This window comes from Carcharodon carcharias, chromosome 1 (assembly GCF_017639515.1).
Source record: "Carcharodon carcharias isolate sCarCar2 chromosome 1, sCarCar2.pri, whole genome shotgun sequence".
Lineage (NCBI taxonomy): Eukaryota > Metazoa > Chordata > Chondrichthyes > Lamniformes > Lamnidae > Carcharodon > Carcharodon carcharias.
In genome coordinates, this window is record NC_054467.1 from 75670622 (window position 1) to 75696412 (window position 25791).

Sequence of the window (25791 nt, forward strand, 5' to 3'; positions counted from 1 at the left end):
AGGAGGAAAACTCTTCACTGGTTGGAGTCATACCGAGCACAAAGGAAGATGATTGTGGTTGTTGGAGGTCAATCGTCTGAGTCCTGGGGCATCCCTGCAGGAGTTCCTCAGGGTAATGTCCTTGGCCCAACCATCTTCAGTTGCTTCATCAATGAGCTTCCCTCCATCATAGGACCAGGAGTGGGGTTGTTCATGGATGATTGCAAAATGTTCAGCACCAATTGTGACTCCTCAGCTACTGAAGCAGCCAGTGCTCATATGCAGCAAGACCTGGACAATATTCAGGCTTGGGCTGATAAGTGGTAAGAAGGATTTGTGCCACCAAAGTGCCAGGCAATGACCATCTCTAACAAGAGAAAATCTAACCATCTTCCCTTGACATTCAATGGCATTACCATCGCTGAATCCCCCACTATGATACAAAATCAAAATACTGCGGATGCTGGAAATCTGAGATAAAAACAGAAAATGCTAGAAACTCTCAGCATGTCTAGCAGCTTCTGTGGAGAGAGAAACAGGGTTAACGTTTCGAGTCTGTATGACTCTTCTTCAGAGCTCCAGCATTTTCTGTTTTTCGACGCCCACTATCAACATCATGGGGGTTACCTTTGGCCAGAAACTGAACTGGACTAGCCATATAAATACTGTGGCTACAAGAGCAGGTCAGAGGCTGGGAATTCTGCAGCGAGTAACTCACCTCCCCAAGGCCTGTCCACCATCTAAAAGGCATAAGTCAGGAGTGTGATGGAATACTCTCCACTTGCCTGGATGAGTGCAGCTCCAACAACACTCAAGAAGTTCAACAGCGTCCAGGAAAAAGCAGTCTGCTTGACTGGCACCCCATCCACCAATTTAAACATTCACTCCCTCCAACACCAATGCACAATTGCAGCAGTTTGTACTATGTACAAGATGTACTGTAGCAACCCACCAAGGCTCCTTCAACAGCACCTTCTAAACCAACCGCCTCTACCACCTAGAAGGACAAGGGCTGCAGGTGCATGGGACCACCACAAACTACAACTTTCCCCCAAGCCACACACATCCTGACTTGGAAATATATCGGCTGTTCCTTCACTGTCGCAAAGTCAAAATCCTAGAACTCCCTTCTTAACAGCACTGTGGGTGTACTGACACCGCATGGGCTGCAGCAGTTCAAGGCAGTGACTCACCACTACCTTCTCGAGGGCAATTATGGAGTGGCAGTAAATGCTGCGCTAGCCAGCAATGCTCACGCTCTGTGAATGAATAAAAAGTGCTGTTCCCCAGAGATTCGTTTTGGGCATCAACCATTCACCATACATATCAATGATTTGAATGAAGGAACAGAGAGTTGTATATTCAAGGCCTGCATTTTTGCTCCCGAGTCGGGTAGCAGGAATTGGGAAATTTCCTGGCTCGCCACACCCACCCTTGGGAAAAAGTGCACAAAAAGGCGGGATCTTTGTTCCAGCAGGGGCGGGTGCATGATGAAGTTGGACCCACACCCCTAGATGCAGATCGAAGGTGCACAGGGGCTGCTGAGTGCCATGGCGAGCTGTTTAAAGGCCCGCCTTGGTTCTCTGGGACTTCATCCCAATTGTTTTCTTAAACATTAGGCCCTCTACCCCTCACCCTTCATATCCCCACAATCCCCCACCCACCCACCATGCCTATATATGTCAACTCATGCCAAACCATACCCCCACCCACCCATGGCCTCTTATAGCCCCTGTGCCAACTTAGTGCCAAACACCCCCCCCCCCACCAATTCAGTATTCACCATAGGCAGACCTCAGGAATATTGCAGAGATGAAATAAAATAATGTTCTAAATATCTATTACAAACTTCACCATATATAAAATAAGGTCTCATTTAGGTAAGCCCATTCAATATATTTAAAACCCCTCAAGTACTTCATCCCTTATAAAAAAAACAAGCATTTGTATTCATAACCCCACATCAAAGATAGCTAATCCTTTAATAACATATTTTAGTTTTCAATCAAATGGTGAACTTACAACCCTACCATTGTGATAATGATAGCTTGTGGAAAGCAGCCAAGCATTAATAATGCGAGAATGATAGCACTTCGGGCTATGCCAATAAACAGCAATTGAAACTACTGGAACAGTTTTTTTTTCAACTCTCACAGACACAGGCAGGAGGTATTCTTTTAAATTTTTTTTAAAGGGCTAGCCATTTAAATAACTTGACAGCTTGACTGTTTTATATACCTTATTCACCCTTCAATTTGTAACTCCCACTCCTGATTGTGCCTTGGAGCTGGTGGGAAGCCTTTGGGAAGTCAGGAGGTGAGTTACTTGGTGCAGAATTCCCAGCTTCTGATCTGCTCTTGTGGCTACAGTATTTATGTGGTTGGTCTGCTTAAGTTTCTAGTCAATGGTAAGAACCAGAATGTTGATGGTGGTGGATCCAGTGATGGTAATGACATTGAATGTCAAGGGGCAGTGATTAGATTCTCTTCTTCATGGATCACCACCTTGACACAGTAGAGAGGCTTGTGTGCTCTGATGATCCCTTGAGCAATGCCATCAGGAGCACCTTGCTCCTAGTAGGACCACCCATAGTGGTAAGGTCAGGGTGAGATGCCAGGCATAGTGCGGTCCAAAAAGTCCTTAACAACAGTACAGCTGAAGGAAGGCTGTGCATCTCACCACCTGCGAAGGTGGAAGAAGGTTGCTGTGGCAAGGTGTTCCCAGTCATCATGATTTGACATGTCACCAAAATCTGACCACTAACCCGTCAAAATCATGTGGACAATGAAGGCAACCCAAAGTCCCCACGTTAAACAAAGTCACACGCTTCTACCAGGATCTATTTGCCTAGTCCTGTGGTGATGGAAAATTGGCAACAGGGACGGGGCTGTGAACCTGGAAGTCCCTGGTCAAGAATCTGCACACAGGCAACAGATGGATGATGTTCGTTGGACACTTTTGTTGGGACTGTGAGGTGTTTAGGCAGCAGCATCTGTGACTCTTCAGGATACCTTCTCACCCCAAATGAGGAGGGGGCTGGAAAAGGTGCCCTAAAAATAGGCTGTCCCACTTTCTTTTGGCTAGGTAACCATACCGTGGGAGATCGTCATCTTCGTGGTCAAAGAAAGAAAACTTTAAATTTTGCAAAAACAAAAATACCTGGAAAAACTCAGCAGGTCTGGCAGCATCTGTGGAGAGGAGCACAGTTAAGGTTTCGAGTCTGCATGACTCTTCACAGTGTTGAAGAGTCATGTGGACTCAAAACGTCAACTGTGCTCCTCTCCACAGATGCTGCCAGACCTGCTGAGTTTTTCCAGGTATTTTTGTTTTTGTTTTGGATTTTCAGTATCCGCAGATTTTTGCTTTTATCTTTAAATTTTGCAACTTGGAATGTTATAAAACACATGGATAATTTCATGAGTGTCTGCCTGGAAGGAAGAACTTTAATTGTATCATGTGAGCTATCAACACTCCAAATTGACATCGCTGTTCTCAGTAAGACCTGCCTTCCTGTGGAGGGGCAACCAGAGGGATACACCTCCTACTGGAAAAGTAAGGCTGACAGAGACAATCTGATGCAATTTCTTGTTGGAGATGGTTATTTCCTGACACTTGTGTGACACGAATATTATTTGTCACTTATTAGCCCAAGCCTGAATGTTGCTCCCTGTGGACATGGACTTCTTCAGTATCTTGGGTATTGTGAATTGTGCTAAACATTGTGCGATCATCAGTGAATGTCCCCACTTCTGAGTTTATGATGGCGAGAAAGTCATTGATGAAGCAGCTGAAGATGGTTGAGCCGAGGACATTATTCTGAAGAGCTCCTGTAGTTATGTCCTAGGGATGAGATAACTGGTCTCCAACAATTATAATGATATTTCTTGGTGCTGGGTATGACTCCAACCAGTGGAGAGTTTTCCCCCCGATTCCCATTGATTTCAATTTTGCTGGGTATCCTTGATGTCAAGGGCAGTCAGTCTCACCTCACCTCTTGAATTCAGCAGTTTTGTCTGTGTTTGGACCAAGCCTGTATTGAGGCCTGTGGCTGAGAGGCCCTGGCAAAATCCAAACTGATCATGGTCCTTACATCATGAAATAGCAGCCCTAACATTCTGCTTTTAGTTTAATTCATAGTTATGGGGGAAATGCTGAAATTTCTTGACACTCTCAATGGGAAATTGACAGTGATCTCCAGTTTTTACAAGGCTAACTGCGGAGGAGTGCAAGTTGTCCAGCAGTTTCTGACAATTCACAATAATTCATAGTGTATCTCTTCCAAGCCGTAAATTATTGTTTTTTTTCCATACAATAATAATGGCGTGTGCTGTGAACTGACCGTTATTTTCTCAGCAAATTCTGAGCCAGTATGTCTGATAGTGTGTACTGCATCTTTAAGGTGCATTCAAAATTATCTAACATACGTATGATTTTGCACATTGCTTCTTACTGATTTCCAGATCTTTGTTCATCCTCCCACGCGCCTTGTGCAATAGTTGGACGTTTTTTTAGTAATTAAGTATTGCTTAAGTCAAAGTTTACTTGCCATTTTGACCAATCGAGCTGTCATTTTTGCATGTTCTACTCTAAAAATACCCATTGTGGATTTTTTTAAATGGAACATCATATGATGTAGGTATAACACATGTTAGTGCTTAGGTGCTTTTAATAATATTTTTGTTTGATAGTGACTTTGATCAATGACTCACTTGCACCCACGGTGCTTACAAGTTTTTGGAGTTGGTATCATTTGGTGGGATATTTCTGGCACCACTATTTTGCATCTTCAACATAGAAATGTTAAAATGCTTTGGAATTGAATTACAGATGCTGATCAATATAAATATGGTAAGAACCGTGTAGAAGCTGATGCAAAAAGATTACAGTCAAAGGAGGAAGAGATGAAAAAGCAGAAAGAAATTCTACGCACACGGCTGGCACAACTGAGAAAAGACAGGAGGGAGCTGAAAGCGGCTATTGAAACATGTACAGGTAGGCATTTTAATTATTTTATTCTATTAAAGAAGATGCTTCAGCTACTAAGCTCTAAGACTCTGAAGTGAAGTTAATTGGTTGTTGACACTGTAAGAAAACTGTAACAAATCCAGTTAGAGCCGACAAGTGTAGCTCATACTAAATTTTAACCCAATCCCGCACTAAATTCAACCATAACATCAATTATTCCATTCCCACCACAAATCTCATGTATTTGCAATCCATTTTTCACCAAGCTTATCTATTCAAGTACAGAATATAAAGAAATTTCAGTATATGCATAATGTCACAAAATAATGACACTGGGTGAGGGAATGTATTACTTTGGGCAGAATTTTCTAGTCTCCGCCATGGCGGGTTTAATGCAAGCGAGTGGGATAATGTGGCAGGAACTGAAAAATTGCTTTCCCACCAGTGTCAAATAATGTCAGGAACTTGCACTCCTGTCCATCATGGTGGGTCACCATTCCTGCCAGAGGCCAGCATGAAACCATTTTGCATCCTGTTAATTGGATATAGATGAAGGCCCAACCAGATTCGTTCCCCCTCTCTGCGCATCCACCCCCCACGTCCAATTGTCCATGTCACCAGCAGGATATCACGTCAGTCCAAAACACATCTGGAACAATGTGGCGTGGAGACGTCAGGACTTAGCTAAAGAAGGCCTGGGGCAGCCTGCAGAGATCGGGATGGAGCCTCCAGCAACCGTGGACCTTGGAACACCACTTGCAGCAGTGGGTGGATGGAGCATCAACCACTTGGAGCTTCTATCTTCCAAGTGGTGGATTGTCTCCTTCAACAGTGGGTAAGTTGATGTCCAGGTGCCTTTTCAAATATAGCGCCTGCATATGGTGGTGGGGCATGAGCCATCCAGTCTGCCCTGCCATGCAAAACACCAGGAAACTCTCAACTGCATAATCAATCAGGCCAACATTGCGCGAAATGGCACAACTTCCCATTCCCCATTCCCGTCCCCGCCATGGGACTAACATGGAAAATTCCATCCTACGTTCTCAGCCATTCCAATTTTTTGGTGGACCTCAAAATAAATAGCTCAAGCTCCTGCTAAAAAGAGCGCAGACCCCGACTCAGCCTACTCCCCCTGCCTACACAGGGAGCGCTCAGAGCTTCCGGGTGCACGTCACAGTGGGCGGGCCTTAATTGGCCCGCCCATGTAAAATGGCAGCAGGCAGCCGATCGCAAATGGCAATCGGCTGTGCGCCTGCCCATGTTCGCTCCCGCCCACCACTGCCGTGCCCTCTCCCCCCGCCCCCGGACGGGGAGAAAATTCTCCCCATAAAGTAATAAAGCACAAATGGCACAGTTACAACCCAACGACTGAATTTTGGGTTCTGTCTGCATTGTTACTGCCAATTACTGCTCACACCCACAAATTATGGGGTGAAAATTAGACAGTGCCATTTTCCAACAATTTTTAAAGGGGTCCTCAGCTGCTCTCAAGTAAGACTGTCAAAAGTTTTTGGAGAGGCTTTGCGTGTGTTACAACCAGTCCTCAGGTGAGGTCTCCCTATTTGTTAACTTCTCGACTAGGACCCCAACTTTGTTATGCTCCTGGGTGAGGAGGAATGAGCTAGCTCCCCTTCTTTATTCAACCCCTAGGTTGGTTGCAACAAGGTTAATTTAAAAGGGATCCCTTCCCCAGTGGATACCTTTTCCCAGTCCAAATGTATTTATTTTTTAGAAGGAGCCAATTTAACCAGGCTTTCTTGAGTCAAAGAAAGAGCAAGTTTATTAGTTACTAAAACCCCAAGAACAATAATAATAATGCTACACACAGATCAGAAATGAAAAGTTAAGAGTCCAAATCAATTTTTAATTGTGGCATCTGCTTTAATTCTTGCCTCCAGCAACAGAGAGAGAGATTTTGGCTGCAACTGCAGGGGTGACTAGTTGGTCTTCTTATGCTGTCACTCTTACAGTACACCAGCACACTAGCACTGCTCTGCAGCTAGCTTTTAATCCATTTTTCCCTGTGCATTCCTATAAGGGACAAAAAACATGCCTTGCGCCCAGGGTCTGTTTTCTTTGATCTCCAACCATTTTACACATTCTGAAATATAAATCAACAGGAGATGGACTTTAGATGCCTGCTGAGATGTGGTAATCAGTGTTTTGTCTCTGCAACCACAGGAGATTAAAAGTCAATCTTTTGTAACTTTCCTATCTCCCTTTTAAATGTCTCTACTTGAAGAAGGCCATGACTCCTTTTCAGGTGCAACATTCCATGTTTTCTCAGGACACATTTGCTAGTATAATCCACATCGGAATTTCTTTACATTATCAGCTGTCTTTTGCTCAGCGTCCTTGCTTGTATTTCTTTAAAACACACACACGTCTTGCTTAAAAAGTTCAATACGCCATAATTTGTGGCTGTAATCGGCTTTTCCCAATGTTTAGATAACACTTAAATGACTTCAGAGTGCTTCTAATGGCTATAGAGAATTTTAAATGCCACAAGGGAAATCTGGCATTCTTTATTCATGTATGTCTTTCTGAGGATTCCATATCGGCAAGAGGATGAGTAGGATCAACAGCAGGAGGAAGGAGCAAACAGAGATGAAGTTGGAGAGGAGGAAAATGGAGCAGGAATTCTTACCCTTCCAACAGATAATATTTGCTGAGAAGAACATGCCTTCAGCTCTCTGAGGAACTGCTAGATGTTTATCACCTGTTGCAACAAGACCTGGGGCTGATTGTCACAACTAGCATTGAATTTTCTGTTGTACTCAAGGTCAGTGCAACTGTGAGCTGCTGTGTCTTCCATTCTTGGCACCACAGGGACATGGAGGGCATCAACTGCCAGTGGCCGTGAAAGTGACCGTGGTGCTCAACTTTTATGCCAGTGGCTTCTTCCAGAGCTCTACAGGTGACCTGTGTAGGATCTCTCAAGCTTTCATGATCTAGTGTATCTAGGAGGTCTTGGACACCAACTTTGTGAAGGCACAGAACTTTATGCATTTCGCCCGGAATCGGGAAAGCTGGGAAATTAGAACGTTGGGATTTGCACAGATCTCTGCTTTTCCACAGGTGCAGGGTTCCATCAGCTGCACTCATGGTGCTTAGATTTCCATGCCTATAAGCAGCCAACTACATCAACAGCAAGGGCTTCCACTTGCTGAATGTTCAGCTGGTGTACAACCACCACAAACACATCCTGCAGGTCTGCGCATGATTCGCAGGAAGTGTTCACGATTCCTACATCATTAGCAGGTCTCAGATTCCTGACATCTTCCAGGGTCCAGAGAGGCTGCAGAGTTGGCTGCTCGGGGACAAGGGTTGCCCACAGAGGATGTGGCAGATGACGCCTGTGCGGCAGTCTCAGACTGCAGCACAGCGATGGGACAATGAGGCTCAGCCACAACCCAGACTTTGACAGAGCAAAATATAGGCATTTTGAAAATGAGGTTCCGGTGCCTCGACAGTCCACCGAGGGTGTCATGCATCACCATTGCTTGCTGCACACTCCACAACCTGGCACTGCAACAGGGAGAAGACCTGGCTGTGGAGGAGACAGAGGAGCTGCATGTACCCTTCAATGAGGAAGATGCAAAGGGAATGATATTGATGAGGTCTTCGAAGGTGAGGATGTCAGCGATGAAGCCATCGCACTGGATAGACAAGGCAGGTGTGCTCGGAAGGCCTTCATAGCTGCAAGATTCATGAAGGATGACAACGAGATGCAGTGTGGACAGTCCTGACATCCTCACCTTGCATCTGTGAACGTTTGACTCCTGTGTGACTGATGGCAGCGCACATATCCTCAGTGCTCAGGCACATGTCACAGAGATGCAGTGGAGGCCCTAATAGGCCCAAGGTTCCAGGAAGATGATGACGACATGCAGTGAGGACACTCCATAGATCTTCACATTGCCTCTGTGAATGTCTGACTCCTGTCTGGCTGAGGCAGCTTGCTTGCACTCTGTGATCAGGGTCATATCATGGAGACGCAGCTGTGAAACTTTAAGTGCACCTGATCCTTTGTCAGCCTTCAGCACCTGACTCCTTCAGGAGCACAGCATCACCGGTCACAAATGCTGAAGAGATTGGAGGGCCAGCCCCACCTCAAAGGTGCTGAGAGCACACAGAGAGAATGAGAGAATTCTGTGATGCTTGCCCACGACATTCTGGCAGCAATGACAAACACCATCGAGGTGCAGGCATCACTAATGTGTCAAGTCAGTCTGAAGCCAGACCATCACTTTGGTCTGAAGGTTACATGCTGCACAGGGAAGAGGCCTTGGACTGAAACACCTGCCTTTATCTTGTGCAGGAACCAAGGTTTCACATCTAAATGACACAAACACTGCTCATCATAACAAGGAACCATAGGCAAGGAGACATTCTTGGGAGTTTATTTATTTGCCCTGCATGAAGACTGATGATGTAGAGAGGGTAAGTAGGATGCCTGCCAGGCCAGATGAAAAGGATGCCTGTCATATGTGGGTGGTGTGAGGTGCCATGGACGGGATGAGGATACAATTCACAGGGCAGATGAAGGTGTGTGTGAAGGAGTGAATAGTGATGTCGCTTGAACTGGCAGTGAGTGAGATCCCTGTGAATGTGTGATGGGTTTGTGAATGTGTGAGTTGAGAGTGATGAGAAGAGTGACTTACCTTGGTGGACAGAGAAGATCGTTCATCCTCGTTCGGCACTGAGTGGCTGCCTTCTTTTGCAGGGTGCTGAGTACCATTGCCACCACTTCCCATGCTAGATTGGTGACCTTGCTTGCTGGTCATTGACCAGAGCAGGGATAGAGGAATTCATGGCGGGCTTCCACTGCGCCCAGTAGGTGCCCGAGGGAGGAGTCACTAAACTTGAGGGCAGCATTTTTCCTCCCTTTGGCAGCCATGACTTTGCAGCAGCTTCCAATCCCTTAGAGAGTGCTAGCTGTATGCAGGGCCGACCTTTAAATATAGCACCTGGATTACTGAAGGCCTAAAGTGACAGTGGGGCAGGGAAATCAGAGGGTGTCAGCCAGCCAGTGTTTTCTGGGAATGCATTATTGATGAGGCAGGACGCGCCGGGAATGGGGTGAAAAGGCACGAAAAGCCACCATTCCCGCCCGCTACCACACTTTGTGCAAATCTGGGATGACTCTGCCTTTATGCTTCAATCAGATCCATGACTCAGCTAGAGTCCTCATTGACACACCATTGAAGTTCTCTGATTATAATTTCACTACTGGATGGGTTTCATAATGTCCTGCCATAGAGTCAATAAAGAGTGTCCTGTATGATTGTAGTTTGCTGAATGCTTCATAACTTTGTTTTGTAACAGTAACAATGCATGAAGTCATTGTTGGCTGGAGACCTTCAGGATAATGAGGGAGAGGACTCTGATGAGGTTGACGAAGGTGAAGAAGTAGAACGTCTGCAACAGTGATCTATAGTGAGAGCCCTTGGACAGCAGCTCATTGAAGTGCGCTGCAGCAGAACTTGCCTTAATAGTCACGACTTTTTCTTGTTTGAAATGGTCATTGCCTGACATTTATGTGGCACAACTATTACTTGTCAAATCAAGTCTGGATGTTATCCAAGCTCGTATGAAAGCTAACATTGGCTGGATTAATTATCAGAGATGTTGCGATAATTAATCCAACACTGACATCATCAGCAAACAGCTCCCAGTTCTGTCCTTATGATGAAGGGGAGGCAATAGTAGTAATGGCTGTCTTGAATGCAGCCATAGGAAAGATTTTCCTTCTGACCTTCATTGACCTCATTTTCTCCAGAGCTACTTGGTGACAGATTCTTTCTGGCATTGAGCTGTTGGAACCATTCTTGGTTTGAGTACTTGATAAGATTGAAAGCCAAAGAGTTTTGGTGGAACCCAAACCAAGTGGGGGTGATCAGATTATTGGTGTGTGGATATTGCTTGTCGACTGCTTCCTGTTACTAACAGCTCTTCACAATGGCCAGAATTGTCCGCTCCCGTTGGCATCAGGTGTCACGGTGGGCATGAACAGACAATATGGCAAGAAGGCCAAAAATCGGTTTTACACCGTTACGAAACCAGTTTGCGATCACCCACTCCACCCATCAGTGGCAGGCCGCGTTTCCTGCCGCCGCACATTGGGAACATAATTTCAAGACTTTAGCCCTGATCGTTGGAATCATCCCCTCACACTAGATCATCTGGGCACACCTGTACATCAGTGATGTGCATCTGGTGAGCTGCACTTTGCTTGGGATTTCGGGGTTTGTTTGCCTACCTTGCTTCAGGCAGCACCCACAGTCATCAGCACCAGGCTTCTCAGGCAGCACCACATCACTTTTAGGGGGATCATAGTTAGTTCTCTACCTACCAGACCAGCCATAGAACAGGGGTGGATTTTCAATGGCTGCATGGCGAAGGCTTGCTTGGGGAAGGGGGGGGTATCCCAGGGTGTGTGTGCAGGTACATGTTGATTTGTGCAAATAGCCTCAAAATGGTGAGGGCTGAGCTGGCAGTCCCCAGAGGAGATGAGGCCAAATGGAGATGTGAGGGTATGTATGAGAGAGTGAGTGGTGTTATCCACTGAGCTGGCAGTGAGTGAGATGCCAGTGAATGTGTGATGGCCTTGTAAGTGTGTGAGTTTAGAGTGATGAGATGGTAGCCTTACCCAGGCCGTGTGGCTGAGATCGTTCATCCTCTTTCTGCACTTGATGGCCAACCTCTTCTATGCAGCATTGACACTGACCGCCACTGTCATCGCCTACCAAGCCAGTGTGGTGAGATTACTGGACCTCCTGTGTCCAGTGTGGGGGTGGAGGACATCACGGCAGGCCTCCAAGAGACATTCAAGTGATGAGTCACTATATTTTTCTTGGCTTTCAGAGCCACATCTTCACTGGAGCAGTCCTGGGCTGCAAACATTGAGAACTGTGTGCGCGGCTGCAACTTAGATATGGCACCCCGGAGTGAGGAAACGGTGAGGTAACAGAATGGCAGGCGATTCAGAGGCCACCCCACCAGTGAGACAGCATGGTTCTTGTGGTTGCATAATTAATGAAATGGGAAGCTGATGATACAGTGCAAAAACCCGCCATTGTGGCTGGTGGGTAAAATGACTTTTTTCCACACCCACTACCGCACTTAGTGCAATTCTGGGATGATTCCATCCAAAGTGCTTGAAGACAGTTTACTGATGATTAGGGGAGACTAATAAAGTGATAATTGGCTGGGTGAGATTTATCCTGTTGTTTGTGGTTATAATTTGCCATGATAATCTTCCATATTGTTGGGTAGTTGTTAGAATCATAGCTGTACTGGAACAGTTTGGCTATGGGAGCTAGTGTCTAGTGCACAAATGTTCAACACGTCAGCTACGATATTGTCAGATCCCATGACCTTCACTCAAGCAATGCACGGATACACATCTCAATATCATGTGATATGATGTGAATTATCTGGATAAAGTGTTACGAGTTGACAACTGCCTTTTTAATTTAAGGTAAAATGGATTAGTGAAAGAGTTATATGACAACTAGCCTGGTTACCATGGAGACCTGGGTGCCCAGATTATATGTTATCAAAATGCATATATTAGGTTTAACACCTGAAAACAAAGGCAGAAGCAAATGTTATTGTTCATACAGTCTCATAGACCTTGAACAGAGACAGAAAGAGAGAGAGAATGAGACAGAATAGCAGTTGCGGCAGACTGCAAGAAAGAAGTTAGCTACCAGACAGAATGCTGTGGAAAGTTTATATACAGGTTGAAGAGAAGGAACCCGCTGTGATGTAGGGACACTGGAAGATTTTCCCTGGTGAGACCAGGAGAAGGAATCACCAGAGTGGGCTTTATGGCTGAAAGTTGGTTCAGGAATTCTCGGGAGACTGAGGGAAAGGACATTGAATAGTCATGGTACGTAAAGACTGCAATCTGATGGAGAATTTGCAGTTAAGTATATATATATATTATATATATATCTATGTAGGCTGCCGATCATGTTAAGACATTAATAGGATTATAATTTCTGTGGTTTAAATTATTAGTTGCCTACTAAGTAATTTTGATGTTGGTTTTAGTTTGTTACAGTGAAAATCTTAAAACTTGAAATCTAGTATTTATTATCTTTAAGTGGGTCATTGGGTATTCAAATATCTTTACAAAATATTGGCTTCTAGGGTGATCATAACAACATAAGAAAAAGGAGCAGGAGTAGGCCATTCAGCCCCCTCAACCCTTGAGGTCAAGTAGATGGTCATCATCAACTTTCCTTGACCTGAATCCATAAGGCTTTGTAGGGTTCAGAGTCAATGTTGAGGACTCCCAGGGTCACTTCACCCAAGGATGGTGATCCATTCAGCTGTCTCCAGCATCCCTCCCTTCCCCTTGCCCTGAAGCCAAAGTCTCCACAAGGTTTCCCCCCTTCACTCCTCGTGCCCTTTCCAAATTAGTTTTTATTATCGATTGGTCGTACTTACATGACCTAACGCTCACTGCTTATTTGTTAGGGGCAGCTTCCATATGGACTTCCCCATTGTGATTTCCTCACCCTTGGTTGAAGAAAAGACTCTTGAAGTACTTAACTAAACTCTGTCCTGCATACATTAGAAAGATTAAAATCTCTCATGATTGAACTGAGACCTTAGTGCTAATCTTTTCTAATTTTCTCTCACAACAAAATATTCACTTGTTTTAGTTTAATCTAGCCTGTAACATATTTCTACCATTAAACTTACTCCCAATATCTCCTTGAACCATCCAAAGAGACCAGCAGTAATTTTAACTTCCCACCTGGTTGAACAGGGCAGGTTTGGGTCAGATGCTCAGTTTATGCCCTATCCATTTTAATGCTGAAATGTTATTGTACTTTTTATTTTTAAATTAAATAATAGGTAAGAAGTCTCAGGCCGCTCTAGAGACAAAGCTAAAGAAATTAGAGGAGGAGTGCAAGATGAAAGAGACTGAACGTGTGAACTTGGAATTGGAACTGACAGAAGTGAATGAAAGCTTGAAGAAAGCTCTTGCTGGAGGCCCCACACTGGGCCTGACAATAGAACCAAAGTCATCAAGAACCTCCAGCCCACAGGTAAACACATGAACAATGTGTGAAAAAATGGTATGGAGTGGGCTGGTTGAACAATAGAGACTTGTCCTGTCCATTGTTGTTTGTATATTCACAAATGACCCACACCTAAAATGTTGATTGTTTTTTTAAGAAGCGTGTATAAAATCTGGCAGTGGATTCCTGGCTGGTCAAAATGTCAGTTGCTTCCTTGGAAACATCCCAATCATAGCATATGACATTTACATTTTTATTAAATTGAATTTGAAAATTTACTATGGTAGGTTTTGAACTAATGACCTTTGGATTGCTAGTCTATGACCATATCCTTTCCTGTTCTGTTAGCTCTGGTGGGGATGTATGCATGAACTAGACATTAATCTAGAAATGAAAGTATTTCATTTTCACAACAATGCCAACTTGTGTATGTATACGTGCATGTGTATTTGTTCACAGGATGTGGGCATCACAGGCGAGGCCAGCATTTGTTGCCCATCCCTAATTGCCCTCAAGAAGGTGGTGGTGAGCTACCTTCTTGAACCGCTGCAGTCTATGTGGTGTAGGTACACCCACAGTGCTGTTAGGGAGGGAGTTCCAGGATTTTGATCCAGTGACAGTGAAGGAATGGCAATATGGACTCATGGATGTTCACAGCACAGAAGGAGGCCATTCGGCCCATCATGTCCATGCCGGTCAACAAAGATCTGACTACACTAATCCCATTTTCCAGCATTTGTCCCATAGCCCTGAAGGTTATGGTAACACAAGTGAATATCTAAATACTTCTTAAATGTTACGAAAGCTTCTGACTCAACCACCCTTTCAGGCAGTGAGTTCCAGACTTCCACCACCCTCTGAGTGAAAAAATTTCTCCTCAACTCTCCTCTAAGCCTTCTACCTCATCTTAAATCTCTGCTCTCTGGTTATTGACCCCTCTACTAATGGAAAAAGTGTCTTCCTATCCACCCTATCTACACCCCTCATAATCTTATACACCTCTATCAAGTCCCATCTCAACCTTCGCTGCTCCAAGGAAAAAAAACCCAGCCTATCCAAACTTTCCTCATAGCTCAGACCCTCCAGCCCAGGCAGCATCCTGGTAAATCTCCTCTGCACCCTTTCCAGTGCAATCACATCCTTCCTATAATGTGGTGACCAGAACTACACGCAGTACTCCAGTTGTGGCCTAACCAGCGTTTTATACAGCTCCAGCATAACCTCCCTGCTTTTGTATTCAATGCCTCAGCTAATAAAGGCAAGTGTCCCATATGCCTTCTTAACCATTTTATTTACCTGCCCTGCTCCTTCAGGGATCTGTGGATATGCACACCAAGGTCCCTCTGATCTTCAGTACTTTCTAGGGTCCTATCATTCATAGTGCCTTGTTAGCAATCCCCAAGTGCATTACCTCACACTTTTCCGGGTTGAATTCCCTTTGCCTCTGCTCTGCCCATCTGACCAGTCTATTGCTATCCTCCTGGAGGTTACAGCTATCTTCCTCACTATTTACCACCCTCTAATTTTCATGTCATCCACAAACTTCTTGATCATACCCCCTATATTTAAGTCCAAATCGTTTATGGACACCACAGACACCAAGCCCTGCGGAACCCCACTGGAAACAGACTTCCTGTCACAGAATCACCCCTCTACCATCACCATCTGCTTCCTGCCTCTCAGCCAATCTTGGATCCAACATGCCACTTTGCCTTGGATCCCATGGGCTCTTACTTTCTTGACCAGTCTGCCATGAGAGACCTTATCAAAAAGCCTCGCTAAAGTCCATGTAGACCACATCAAATTCATTACCCTCATCAACACTCCTGGTTACCTCCTCAAAAAATTGATCAAATTTGTCAAACGTGATGTTCCCTTAACAAATCCATGCTGACTATCCCTGATTAATCCATGTCTCTCCAAGTGCAGATATATTCTTTCCCTCAGAATTCTTTCGAGTGATTTCCCCACCACTGACTGGCCTGTAATTTCTTGATCTATCCCTTCCTCCCTTTTTTAATAATGGGATATTAGCAGTCCTCCAGTCCTCTGGCACCTCACCTGTGGCCAGAGAGGATTTGAAAATTACTGCCATGCCCCTGATATCTCTTCTCTTCCCTCCCTCAACAGCCTTGGCTACATCTCATCCGGGCCTGCGGATTTATCCGTTCTTGAGGCAATTAAACCCGCTAGAACCCCCTCTCTTTCTCTGTTAATTTCCTCTAATAATGTTTACCCTGATGTGTATACCTGCATTGTCCTTTTCCACTGTGAAGACCGATGCAAAGTATTCATTGAGGACTGTACCCCACATCTTCCAGGTCCACACACAGATTACCTCCGTGGTCCCCAATTGGCCTACTCTTTCCCTAGTTATTCTCTTGCTCTTTATATATTTAAAATCCCCTTTGAGTTTTCCTTTATTCTACCCACAAATGCTTTCTCATGCACTATCTTAGCTTTCCTAATTTCCTTTTTAAGATCCCCCCCTGCACTTTTTATACTCCTCTCGGGGCTCTGCTGTATTGAGTCCTCGGTATCTGCCATAAGGTTCTCTTTTTTTCTTAATCCTAAACTTTATGTCCCTTGACATCCAGGGTTCTCTGGACTTGGTCCTCCCCCTTTGTGTTATTGGGAACATATTTGCCCTGTACTCCAGCTGTTTCCCCCTTCAATGCCTCCCATTGCTCTGATAGTTTTATCTGCAAGTAGCTGGTCCCAGTCCACTCGGGCCAAATTGTGTTTCATCTTAGTAAAATTAGTCTTTCCCCAGTTTAGAACTTTTATTCCTGGCCCAACCTTATCCTTTTTCATAATTATCCTAAATCTAACTGAGTTATGATCACTATCTCCAAAATGCTCCCCTATGGGTTCATTTCCGAATATTTGGTACAGAACTGCAGCCCACCACCCCCCCCCCCCCAACTTGCTGGGCTTTCTATATACTGACTAAAAAAGTTCTCCTGGATGCAACTTAAGAATTTTGTTCCCTCCCTACCTTGCACAGTAAAACGATCCAAGTTAATATTTGGGTAGTTAAAATCCACTACTATTACTGCCTTATTCTTACACTTCTCTGAAATTTGATTACATATTTGATCCCCTATCTCTCCCTGACTGTTTGAGGGCCTATAGTATGCACCCAAGAGCATGTTTGCCCCTTTTATGTTTTACTTCTACCCGTATGACCTCATTTGATGATCCTTCCAGGATATCCTCACTGCTGTAATTGAGTCCTTGATCAATATTGTGATCCTCCCCTCCTCTTCTATCCCTCTCTCTATCTCATCTGAATACCCTATAACCATTAACAGTGGCCCTTGAGCAAGTTCTTAAGAGGGGTGGGGGGAAATAGGTGAAGAGAGAATGAAAAGTCAAGGGTGTTGAATAAAGTGTTGACATCAGGAGCACCTGATACTGACGTAACTGCTGATTTAACTGTGATGCAATGTCACATGATTAAGAGACAGTTTTGGTGGGAAGCAAAAGTACAACCTGGTACAGCGTACTGAGATATGCGTAAGTCTATAAATAAACAAAAATGGTTTTTGACCGGTAACAGTCTATGGTAGCATTCTTAGGGTAACAGGCAAACCCTAAAGAAACCCCATCTAGACTCCAAACCCAAGACGAAACAAAGGGGAGCACTCCACCTGCTTGTGGCTGCATATGAATGTATTTTTTAAAATGAGCCTTTTATTGGCTTGCTAATGTATTCAGGGCAGGGAATCTGCAGCAGCTCAGGCCTGGAATCTGCTGAACACGGGACAGCCCAGTTTCAGTGAAGTGTCTTAGAACAGGTGCTGGGCTCTACATTAACACATGGCTGTGATTTTCGAAAAGCTTGATGACCCAATCTGGGCTCTCATGTATTTCAGATGCCTTTCAAGCACAGGACAGTGTCCCAGGACTTGCCTCCATTTTTCAACCTGACAGTGCAAGGTCCATTTTCTACCCCTCCATCTCAAGATTTCATTTCAGCACTCACCTCAGTTGGCCACATTGTGAATTGGCATTGGTGAAGCTTGCCTCAATAGCTAAAACCACCTTCTTCTCAGTTACAGTGCACATTGTGCAGCAAGGATGTGTAGTGAAGAACAGTGTCAAAAAGAATCACCATTAAAAACAAAGTGTCTTGTGGATCCTGTCATCAAGTGGCCAGGGTTTAAATAAATCCCAGGACAGTCTGTCAGGTGAAGTAATCTGGCACTGTTTGGGGTAGCACAGTTTACTGGAAAAGGCACCTTACTGTCTGGAATGGTCTTTCACAACATTTCTCATGAGCTCATCTCTGTACAAGTGGCCCTGTTCTGTCTGCCTATGATGTGATGTTGTTGACAGCTCAGATCGTTCCTCTCTGAGGTGATGGCAGTGGTTGGCGATCTAATGGAAAATGGGAGAATGGAGTAAGAAATAATGGCCCAGATCTTCCGATCTCTGGAGAGTTGTACTCCAGAGGACCCCTTGGAAACCCACATAAGGACTGCATGGGAATTGCTCAGGAAGTTTGAACTTCTGGGCAAATACCCTCTGAAATGCCAATTTAAAGTTTGAGACTTCGGATGGTTCTGACTTACTTAGCAGAATAGTTACCCTGGAAAAGTTAGAAAGATTAAAACCAATCCCAACTCCTGCATAACTATACTACTGATATCGGCCGCACCCACCCCTCCACCAATGACCCCACCACTGGTCGCCTCCTGAACTCCCCCAACCAACCTCCACCATGCTGCATTCTATCCACTCACCCACATAGCTTACACACCTACCTTCTCTCCCAAGCTTGTCAAAGTGACATTTAAGCTTACCGGAATGTGGCAGCTGATGCTGTAAAAAGGGGGCGTGGTTTTGTTTCCCCAGACGCTCCTACACTACACTGAAGGACTCCAGAAGCAGCAACGCTCCACATTTCTCAGCAGGCCAGGGTTGGAAGTCCAGACGAGAAATGTGGAGCTTCAATCTAAGGTAGGAAAATAGGAGTGGAGTGGCAATCCAATGATGATTGGGCCAAATCTACTGTGGAGTGACAATGTAAAGAATTACAGACAGTACTTTCTAGTTCTGAAGTTGCGCTATGCTAGCTGGTAAACCAATGAAAATGACATTGCTGTACAATATTGGTCTACTGGTCTTGGCTGGTCTCCTTTCTCAGTTAGGGAATGGTGTGTACTACACAGAAATGAGTTATTAGAGAAAATAAAATGTAGATAATACCACTTCTCTTCCCCAAGCTTCCGAGGGTAGGTTTCTTTTGCTGTGTGCAGTAAAACAGTGAATGGGTCCCTACTGCTGCTATACGTAATGCTTATATAAAACCTTTTTTAATATTTGTATTTAACAGAAAGCAAAATGGAAATGTTAACATTTCTGTTTCCAGTGACTCAACACAATTAGCGGTTTACAGAATATTTATGTGTAACACAGAGGGCGGGTGGAGAAACCTCTGAATTTTTAAATATTTATTGCATTATTTATGGTTCCTTTCAGTCCCCTGTGTTCATGCATCGCACCCTGGACAATTCTCCAGCTTCCAGCTGTGATACAAGTGACACTGAGCCATCCTCGCTGCCTGTGAATGCAGCTGCTCTCGGAAGAAGACCACCTTCCATGGTTTCTTCTCCAAGTCGAGGCCACGTTCGCAGGAAGGCCAAGGTATACAAGACTAGCACAACATTGCTTATTCCCTCATTTCACAGAAACTCATCGTTGCAGATATCTGAAATGTAAGCAGCTGCTCAAGCAATTAGGAAACATTCCACAAATAACACCGTTTGGACCTGGGAGGCATCATCTTATACTACTGGTATTAGCTTCAAGCGAAAACTACTCTCAAATCATAAAAACCATAGCTGATGCACGTGATCTGATATGTACTGTAGCAGCATACATCTTGTGTGGGATGAACAGTTTCACACAGTGAAATACCCTGAATTTGCAAAAGGTTGTCTTCAGCCATTGAGGCCACCAAAGTTGCAACAGGAGATCCCCACGGAAATTCAAGATCAACACTTTCTAGCAACAGGAAATTTGTTCTTGGGCTGTGGGTAGACAGCAGTGTTTAATGGCCGTTGCTAGTAGTCTTGAATGCGTTATGGTTCCTGTATTATTGGGGACGGTATGCAAGCGTAATAGCAGGGGAGAAACATGGAACGCCTGGCTGGGGCTGTGGAGGTGGTTGCGGCAAGGAGGTCCTGACAGTATTAACAGCAGGGCCTCATTATCATTGCATTCTCTATTTCCCACACAACAGTTGGCCAGATTGACGGGCTGATCTAGTGGGAAAGCCAGCAATCCCTGACAATCGGGAGATATTTAAGCATGGTTTGTTGTGGGCTAGCAGAGTTGGAGTCTGGCAATCGGGAGCAAGAAAGGTAGAGATTAGGGTTTGAGCTTAGACCTCAGGACCAAATAGATTTGGAGCCTGGCAGGCGGCTCGAGATCAGGGCTTGGTCCTGACAGGATTGGGGGTCACGGATTGCAGCAGTGAGGAGAGGTGGTGGTCGGCAGAAGACATGCTGACTGCTTCCTCGAGGAACTGGGGGCAGAACTATTGCTCTTCTTAACTCATAAAAGAGTTCTAAAAGTCACTAATCTGCTTAACTGGGCAGCTCTCATCTTCCTTTCACTGACGGGTTTTCTGAGCCCTGGCGCAACATTTCCCCCCATCGGGGGGGATGTGCGGGAGTGGGCGCGGGCAGGCGGGTTCCTGATCGGTGCCCCCAGTTGGGGCCGCGCCGCCATTTTATGTGGGCAGGCCAATTAAGGCCCACCCAGCATGACGTCCGCCAGGAAGCGCTATGTGCTCCCTGCGCGGGCGGGGGGGCTGGTGGGGGAGTTCCAAGCCGGGAGTGTGCTCTTTCATGCAAGCATGCGAAATAGCGCACAAATCGCCCTGAGGCAAAGTGCTGCCTCGGGGAGATCGGCTCAGATTTGAAACTTCAAATAAAGATGAGAAAAAAGTGCCGCTGCCATGTCCCCTCATGTGACACTGTCACCTGAGTTGGGACATGTTCATAACTTTTATTTTGAAATATTCTGAGATTTTTAAATCACCCATGAAACCTCATCCCGCCCATGGATGAAGTTTCTTGCTTTGGCGGGCTCCTGGCCTGCCTACCAACTTTAAGGTTGGACGGGCAGGTCCATTAATGGTTTCAATTAATTTTTTAATAGCCTTAATAAGCCGTTGACAGGTTGATGGGTGTGCCTGCCGACCTGAAAATCTAAATGACGCGGGGTGACGTCAGGACGCACGCCCGACGTCAACCTGCGTCACTTTACACACCGGCAACCGGGCTCCACCTCTGCTCGCTGAACAGAAGATTCTGTCCTTGTGAAACCGAGCTGGTAAACGTGTGCTCTTTCATGCAAGCATGCGAAATAGCGCACAAATCGCCCTGAGGCAAAGTGCTGCCTCGGGGAGATCGGCTCAGATTTGAAACTTCAAATAAAGATGAGAAAAAAGTGCCGCTGCCATGTCCCCTCATGTGACACTGTCACCTGAGTTGGGACATGTTCATAACTTTTATTTTGAAATACTCTGAGATTTTTAAATCACCCATGGAAACCTCATCCCGCCCATGGATGAAGTTTCTTGCTTTGGCGGGCTCCTGGCCTGCCTGCCAACTTTAAGGTTGGACGGGCAGGTCCATTAATGGTTTCAATTAATTTTTTAATAGCCTTAATAAGCCGTTGACAGGTTGATGGGTGTGCCTGCCGACCTGAAAATCTAAATGACGCGGGGTAACGTCAGGACGCACGCCCGACGTCAACCTGCGTCACTTTACACACCGGCAACCGGGCCCCACCTCTGCTCGCTGAACAGAAGATTCTGTCCTTGTGAAACCGAGCTGGTAAACGTTACATTTAAATCAGGCTCCTAACTGCCTTGTAGGAGCATAATTTACATTTATTAATAAAGTCTCTTGCCTCTCCAAGCTGGGATACCCACATGCTGTGAAGTCTGCTGTTGTGAAAATGGTGATGGGCACATACATAGCAGGTTGGGTTGCATTCTCTGATTTTCAGTTTTCAACTGATCCTCTCCACCTGTCATGGAAGCATAGTATCAAGGCCAGTGAGTCATCCTGAGTTACATTAAAGCCCAGTAAGATTTTGGACCTATCAGATAAGGCCCAATCCCTTACCCAACAGATATTAATGAACCAGTTGGATTTTTATGTAACACCCTTGCATGAAAAGTTCTGTTAATAATTTAAAATCTGAGATCAATAGATTTTTGCAGCCCTGGGTTTTAAGGGACGTGGAGTCAAGACAGCTGAATGGAGATCAGATACAGATCACCCATGACCTCCATTGAATTGGATGAGAACAGACTTGAAGTGCTGAATGGCCTCCTCCTGTTCCTGTGTTCTGAACACAGCAGCTTTTGTGGCCATTTTCTGTTGCTGACAAATTTCCCAACATATTGAAGTTGGGTTCACAACTTGCCGTGTTGGGATTGGAACTCATGAGCTTTTGGATGCTACTTTGGTAGCATCACGATCAGGGTACCATTGTCTCTTATGTACCAATGTTTTTTCTCAGGTGAAATGTTCCATTGGTTTCTTTCCTTTGGGTGGGAAGGTGCAGTTTGGCTTCCCTTCTGTTTGATAATTAAAAGTCATGAAGAAGTAAAATTAGGGGAGGAGAGTAATTTAAACCTAACCCACTTGGAGGCAGACTGATGGGATCAGCACGGTCAGGCATTTTACATCTCATCCAATTTTACTTTCTGTTCTCAGTTCTCCACTGGCAGATTAGGTTAAAGTTGTCACCCCACCACCCCGATAAAGAGAAAGTCATTAACCTCAAGTGGAACCCAGGGCTGAATTTTATGCGGAGCGAGTGGCCCTGCCCTCTAGCTGAAAAGTTGGGGGGGCGAGTCCACTCCACTAGCCTGGGAAGGCATGACTGGATATTATGGTCATCAGGTCATAAAACTGAGTGGGGAGGTGTTGGTGTGGTGGTATTATCACTGGACTAATAATGTAGAGACCCAGGTTTGAATCCCACCACAGCAGATGATGGAATTTGAATCCAGTAAAAGTCTGGAATTAAAAGTCTAATGATAACCATTGTTGTAAAAACCTGTCAGGTTCACTAATGCCCATTAGGGAAGGAAATCTGCTGTCTTTACCTGGTCTGGCCTCCAGACCCACAGCAATGTGGTTGGCTCAGTGTGGGATGGGCAATAAATACATGGCCACATCCCATGAATGAATTAAAAAAAAAGAGGTGCCTGAGTTTGTGGCTTTCAGCCCATCAGCTCCAAGATTTGATGGCTGGCCAGCAGTCCCAGCAGCTGGTAGTGATGGCCTTTGACTACTGCACCCCCACTAATCTCCCACACGGAACCATAGCATTGGACTGGAAAGTAAGTAGGTGGTCTTGCCAGGCCAATCAGGTGGGTGGGGGCGGTGATGGGGAAGCTGGTGGTGATTCAAGTGGGGGCAACCCTTGCTGCTGGCTGTCCCTCCATTTGGCACACCCAAACAGGAGGCACCCCACCAAGTCCACAGGCAGTCCTCAATCAGCCCAAGAGTGGGTGTGTGGTCTGACACCTACTCTGTCATTGGTAAACTACCAGTGGAGGTGGGTAGGTGATTGGCATGGCATCCTCCACCATACCACCTGACTTTACACCCTGCCAGCCTGCTCCCAGGAGTATGTGGGGGGGGGGGGGGTGGGAGGGTTGTGGTTGGGATGTAAAATTCCAGCATAGTTTGTTATCATGATATATACAGGAGCAAGGTGGTCTTCATGAGTAACATATATATATATATATATATATATATATAGGTCATATAGCAACCATTCCACTAATAATTGCACTCTGAGGTTCATAGTGCAATTAAAGAACAGAAAATTCTTTGTTTACTTTAACCTCTGTCAGTTAGCCACAACAGATCCAGACATGGTGTGACACCCACAGTGATAGAAACCTTTGAGAAGCATACCACTAAAGTCACCTGTTTCTTCCAAGCATGCTACATGTGTTGCCTCATATCTCCAATTAATCATGTACTGTAACCTTGTCCTTGAACTGGAAAAATCCAAAACCTCATGTGAGTGAGAACATTGATTGTAGCCGGTATTCATGACTGCAAACTCATTGAACAAGCATCTTCCATATGATACTTTTTCTTATTTAAATAAAATCAGGAGACTTGAAAAAAATTACAAGGACCTATTCAAATAGAAAACAACTAATAGTTGTTCTCACTTTTTCATTTTGTTTTGTAGGAATGGGAGCTGAAGACTGGAACATAAAAACAAAAAAGAAAGGGTTCCCTTTTTAAAATATTTATTTCCTTAAACAATATGTACAAGACCGGAAGCACTGCTACTGAGTCCTTCAACTCAAAAATCTACAAGGCCTGCATGGTCCTCGAATAAGTTGTGGAAAACTAGCAGCTATTCCATGTTGAAGTGTACCTTTATGGTCCTGGATCAATGCTGAAAGTTTTTTTAATTGTACCCTCCCTCCCCGACCCTCCCATTGTTGATTGGCTAAATGTATTACTTACAGCATGGACTCTGCAAACAGAATACTTGTTCAAGAATGTCATGTCATTTTAGTGGATAAATGTCACAAGTTTAAAATAATCAGACAAGGAATGACAATTAAGGAACCCCTAATACAAAGAGAAACATATATTTATTACAACAAAGGCATTTTACATTGCCTTTTTAAGTTATGATTATATTGAAAGTGTGTGTTTTGTGTAAGGTGCTCCCTCAAACAAAGAGCTACATAATAAAACAGTAGCCCTGGTAAGTTCTGCAGTAGCCACTCAATTTTGAATGTTGACACCTGTTTTTATTGTTACTCACCCTAATTTGATGAGACGTTCACATATTTTCCAGGAACAATGTATAATTTGCTACAACATTCGGGCGTTATTCTAATTCAAGTCAAAACCCATTCACTTAGAGTTAAGATCGAGCCCATCGTGTATTGGTTCATTAAAGATAAAAATCACAGCTTGTATTTTCCATTCAAGCTTGATATTGGTTCTTAAAAATGTTTGTTCAGTTATAGATTCAAGATATTGTACTTGTCATTTACTGTAGTTTATGTCATTCCACAGATTTTCTAAAATAGTAACTTCATTTCACCTACAATGAAGAGGGTTTTGACACACAAGCAACTTTTGATATATAGACATGCGATATTGGTAAAGAATTTAAGTTTTGATGTAAGATAGTTGATGTGCTTTTGTACTTCATGGAAAATGTAATTATGTATAATGTTATTTGAACTAAGTCCATATTTTAAAATTATTTGTCGAGATTCCCATGATTTCAATTATGAAGAATTAAATATAAAATATGAAAACAACAAAAAAAATGTGAACTACAAATAGTTTTTGGATAGGGTTTGTGTTTCTGTGCAGCATTGATGATTAATCCCGAATTTCAACAATGCGCATGGGGCCTACTTGGCTGTACTATTTTTGTTTCAGAGACTTTTATCAGCAATTTATTTCAATATTATTCACTGTCATCATAATCATATTAAGGACAGAAAATACAGGAAACATTCAGCAGTCAGGCAGCATCTGTGGAGAGAGAAACAGAGTTAACATTTTGGGTCAATGACCTGCTGAGTGTTTTCAGCATTTGTCATTTTTATTTCAGATTTCCACCATCCACAGCATATTGCTTTTGTTTTAGATCATAATCATATTGTTGCTTCTTATTAGGACAAGTGATTTGTTACTGCTCATATCTAGTCAGAAGGGCACATTTTCACTGGCTCTAAAACCTTTTATACAAAGTTGCAAAACTTGGACAGAAAATT

At 44.4% G+C, this 25791-nt stretch overlaps 1 protein-coding gene across 4 annotated transcripts in view; it reads left to right on the top strand.

The window, feature by feature from the left end:
• The window catches only part of afap1 (actin filament associated protein 1), a 282632-nt gene extending 257294 nt beyond the window's left edge, over positions 1–25338 (top strand). For 3 of the 4 annotated variants that reach the window (XM_041187203.1, XM_041187222.1, XM_041187212.1), the window contains 5 exons: positions 4807–4971; positions 13819–14012; positions 18846–18950; positions 19473–19637; positions 24231–25338. In XM_041187203.1, the coding sequence (XP_041043137.1) occupies positions 4807–4971; positions 13819–14012; positions 18846–18950; positions 19473–19637; positions 24231–24257 (656 nt within the window). In that variant the 3' untranslated portion in view covers positions 24258–25338. The remainder of the gene's footprint in view (positions 1–4806; positions 4972–13818; positions 14013–18845; positions 18951–19472; positions 19638–24230) is intronic. The other variant, XM_041187230.1, reaches the window with a different exon arrangement.
• Positions 25339–25791: the final 453 nt, after the last annotated feature.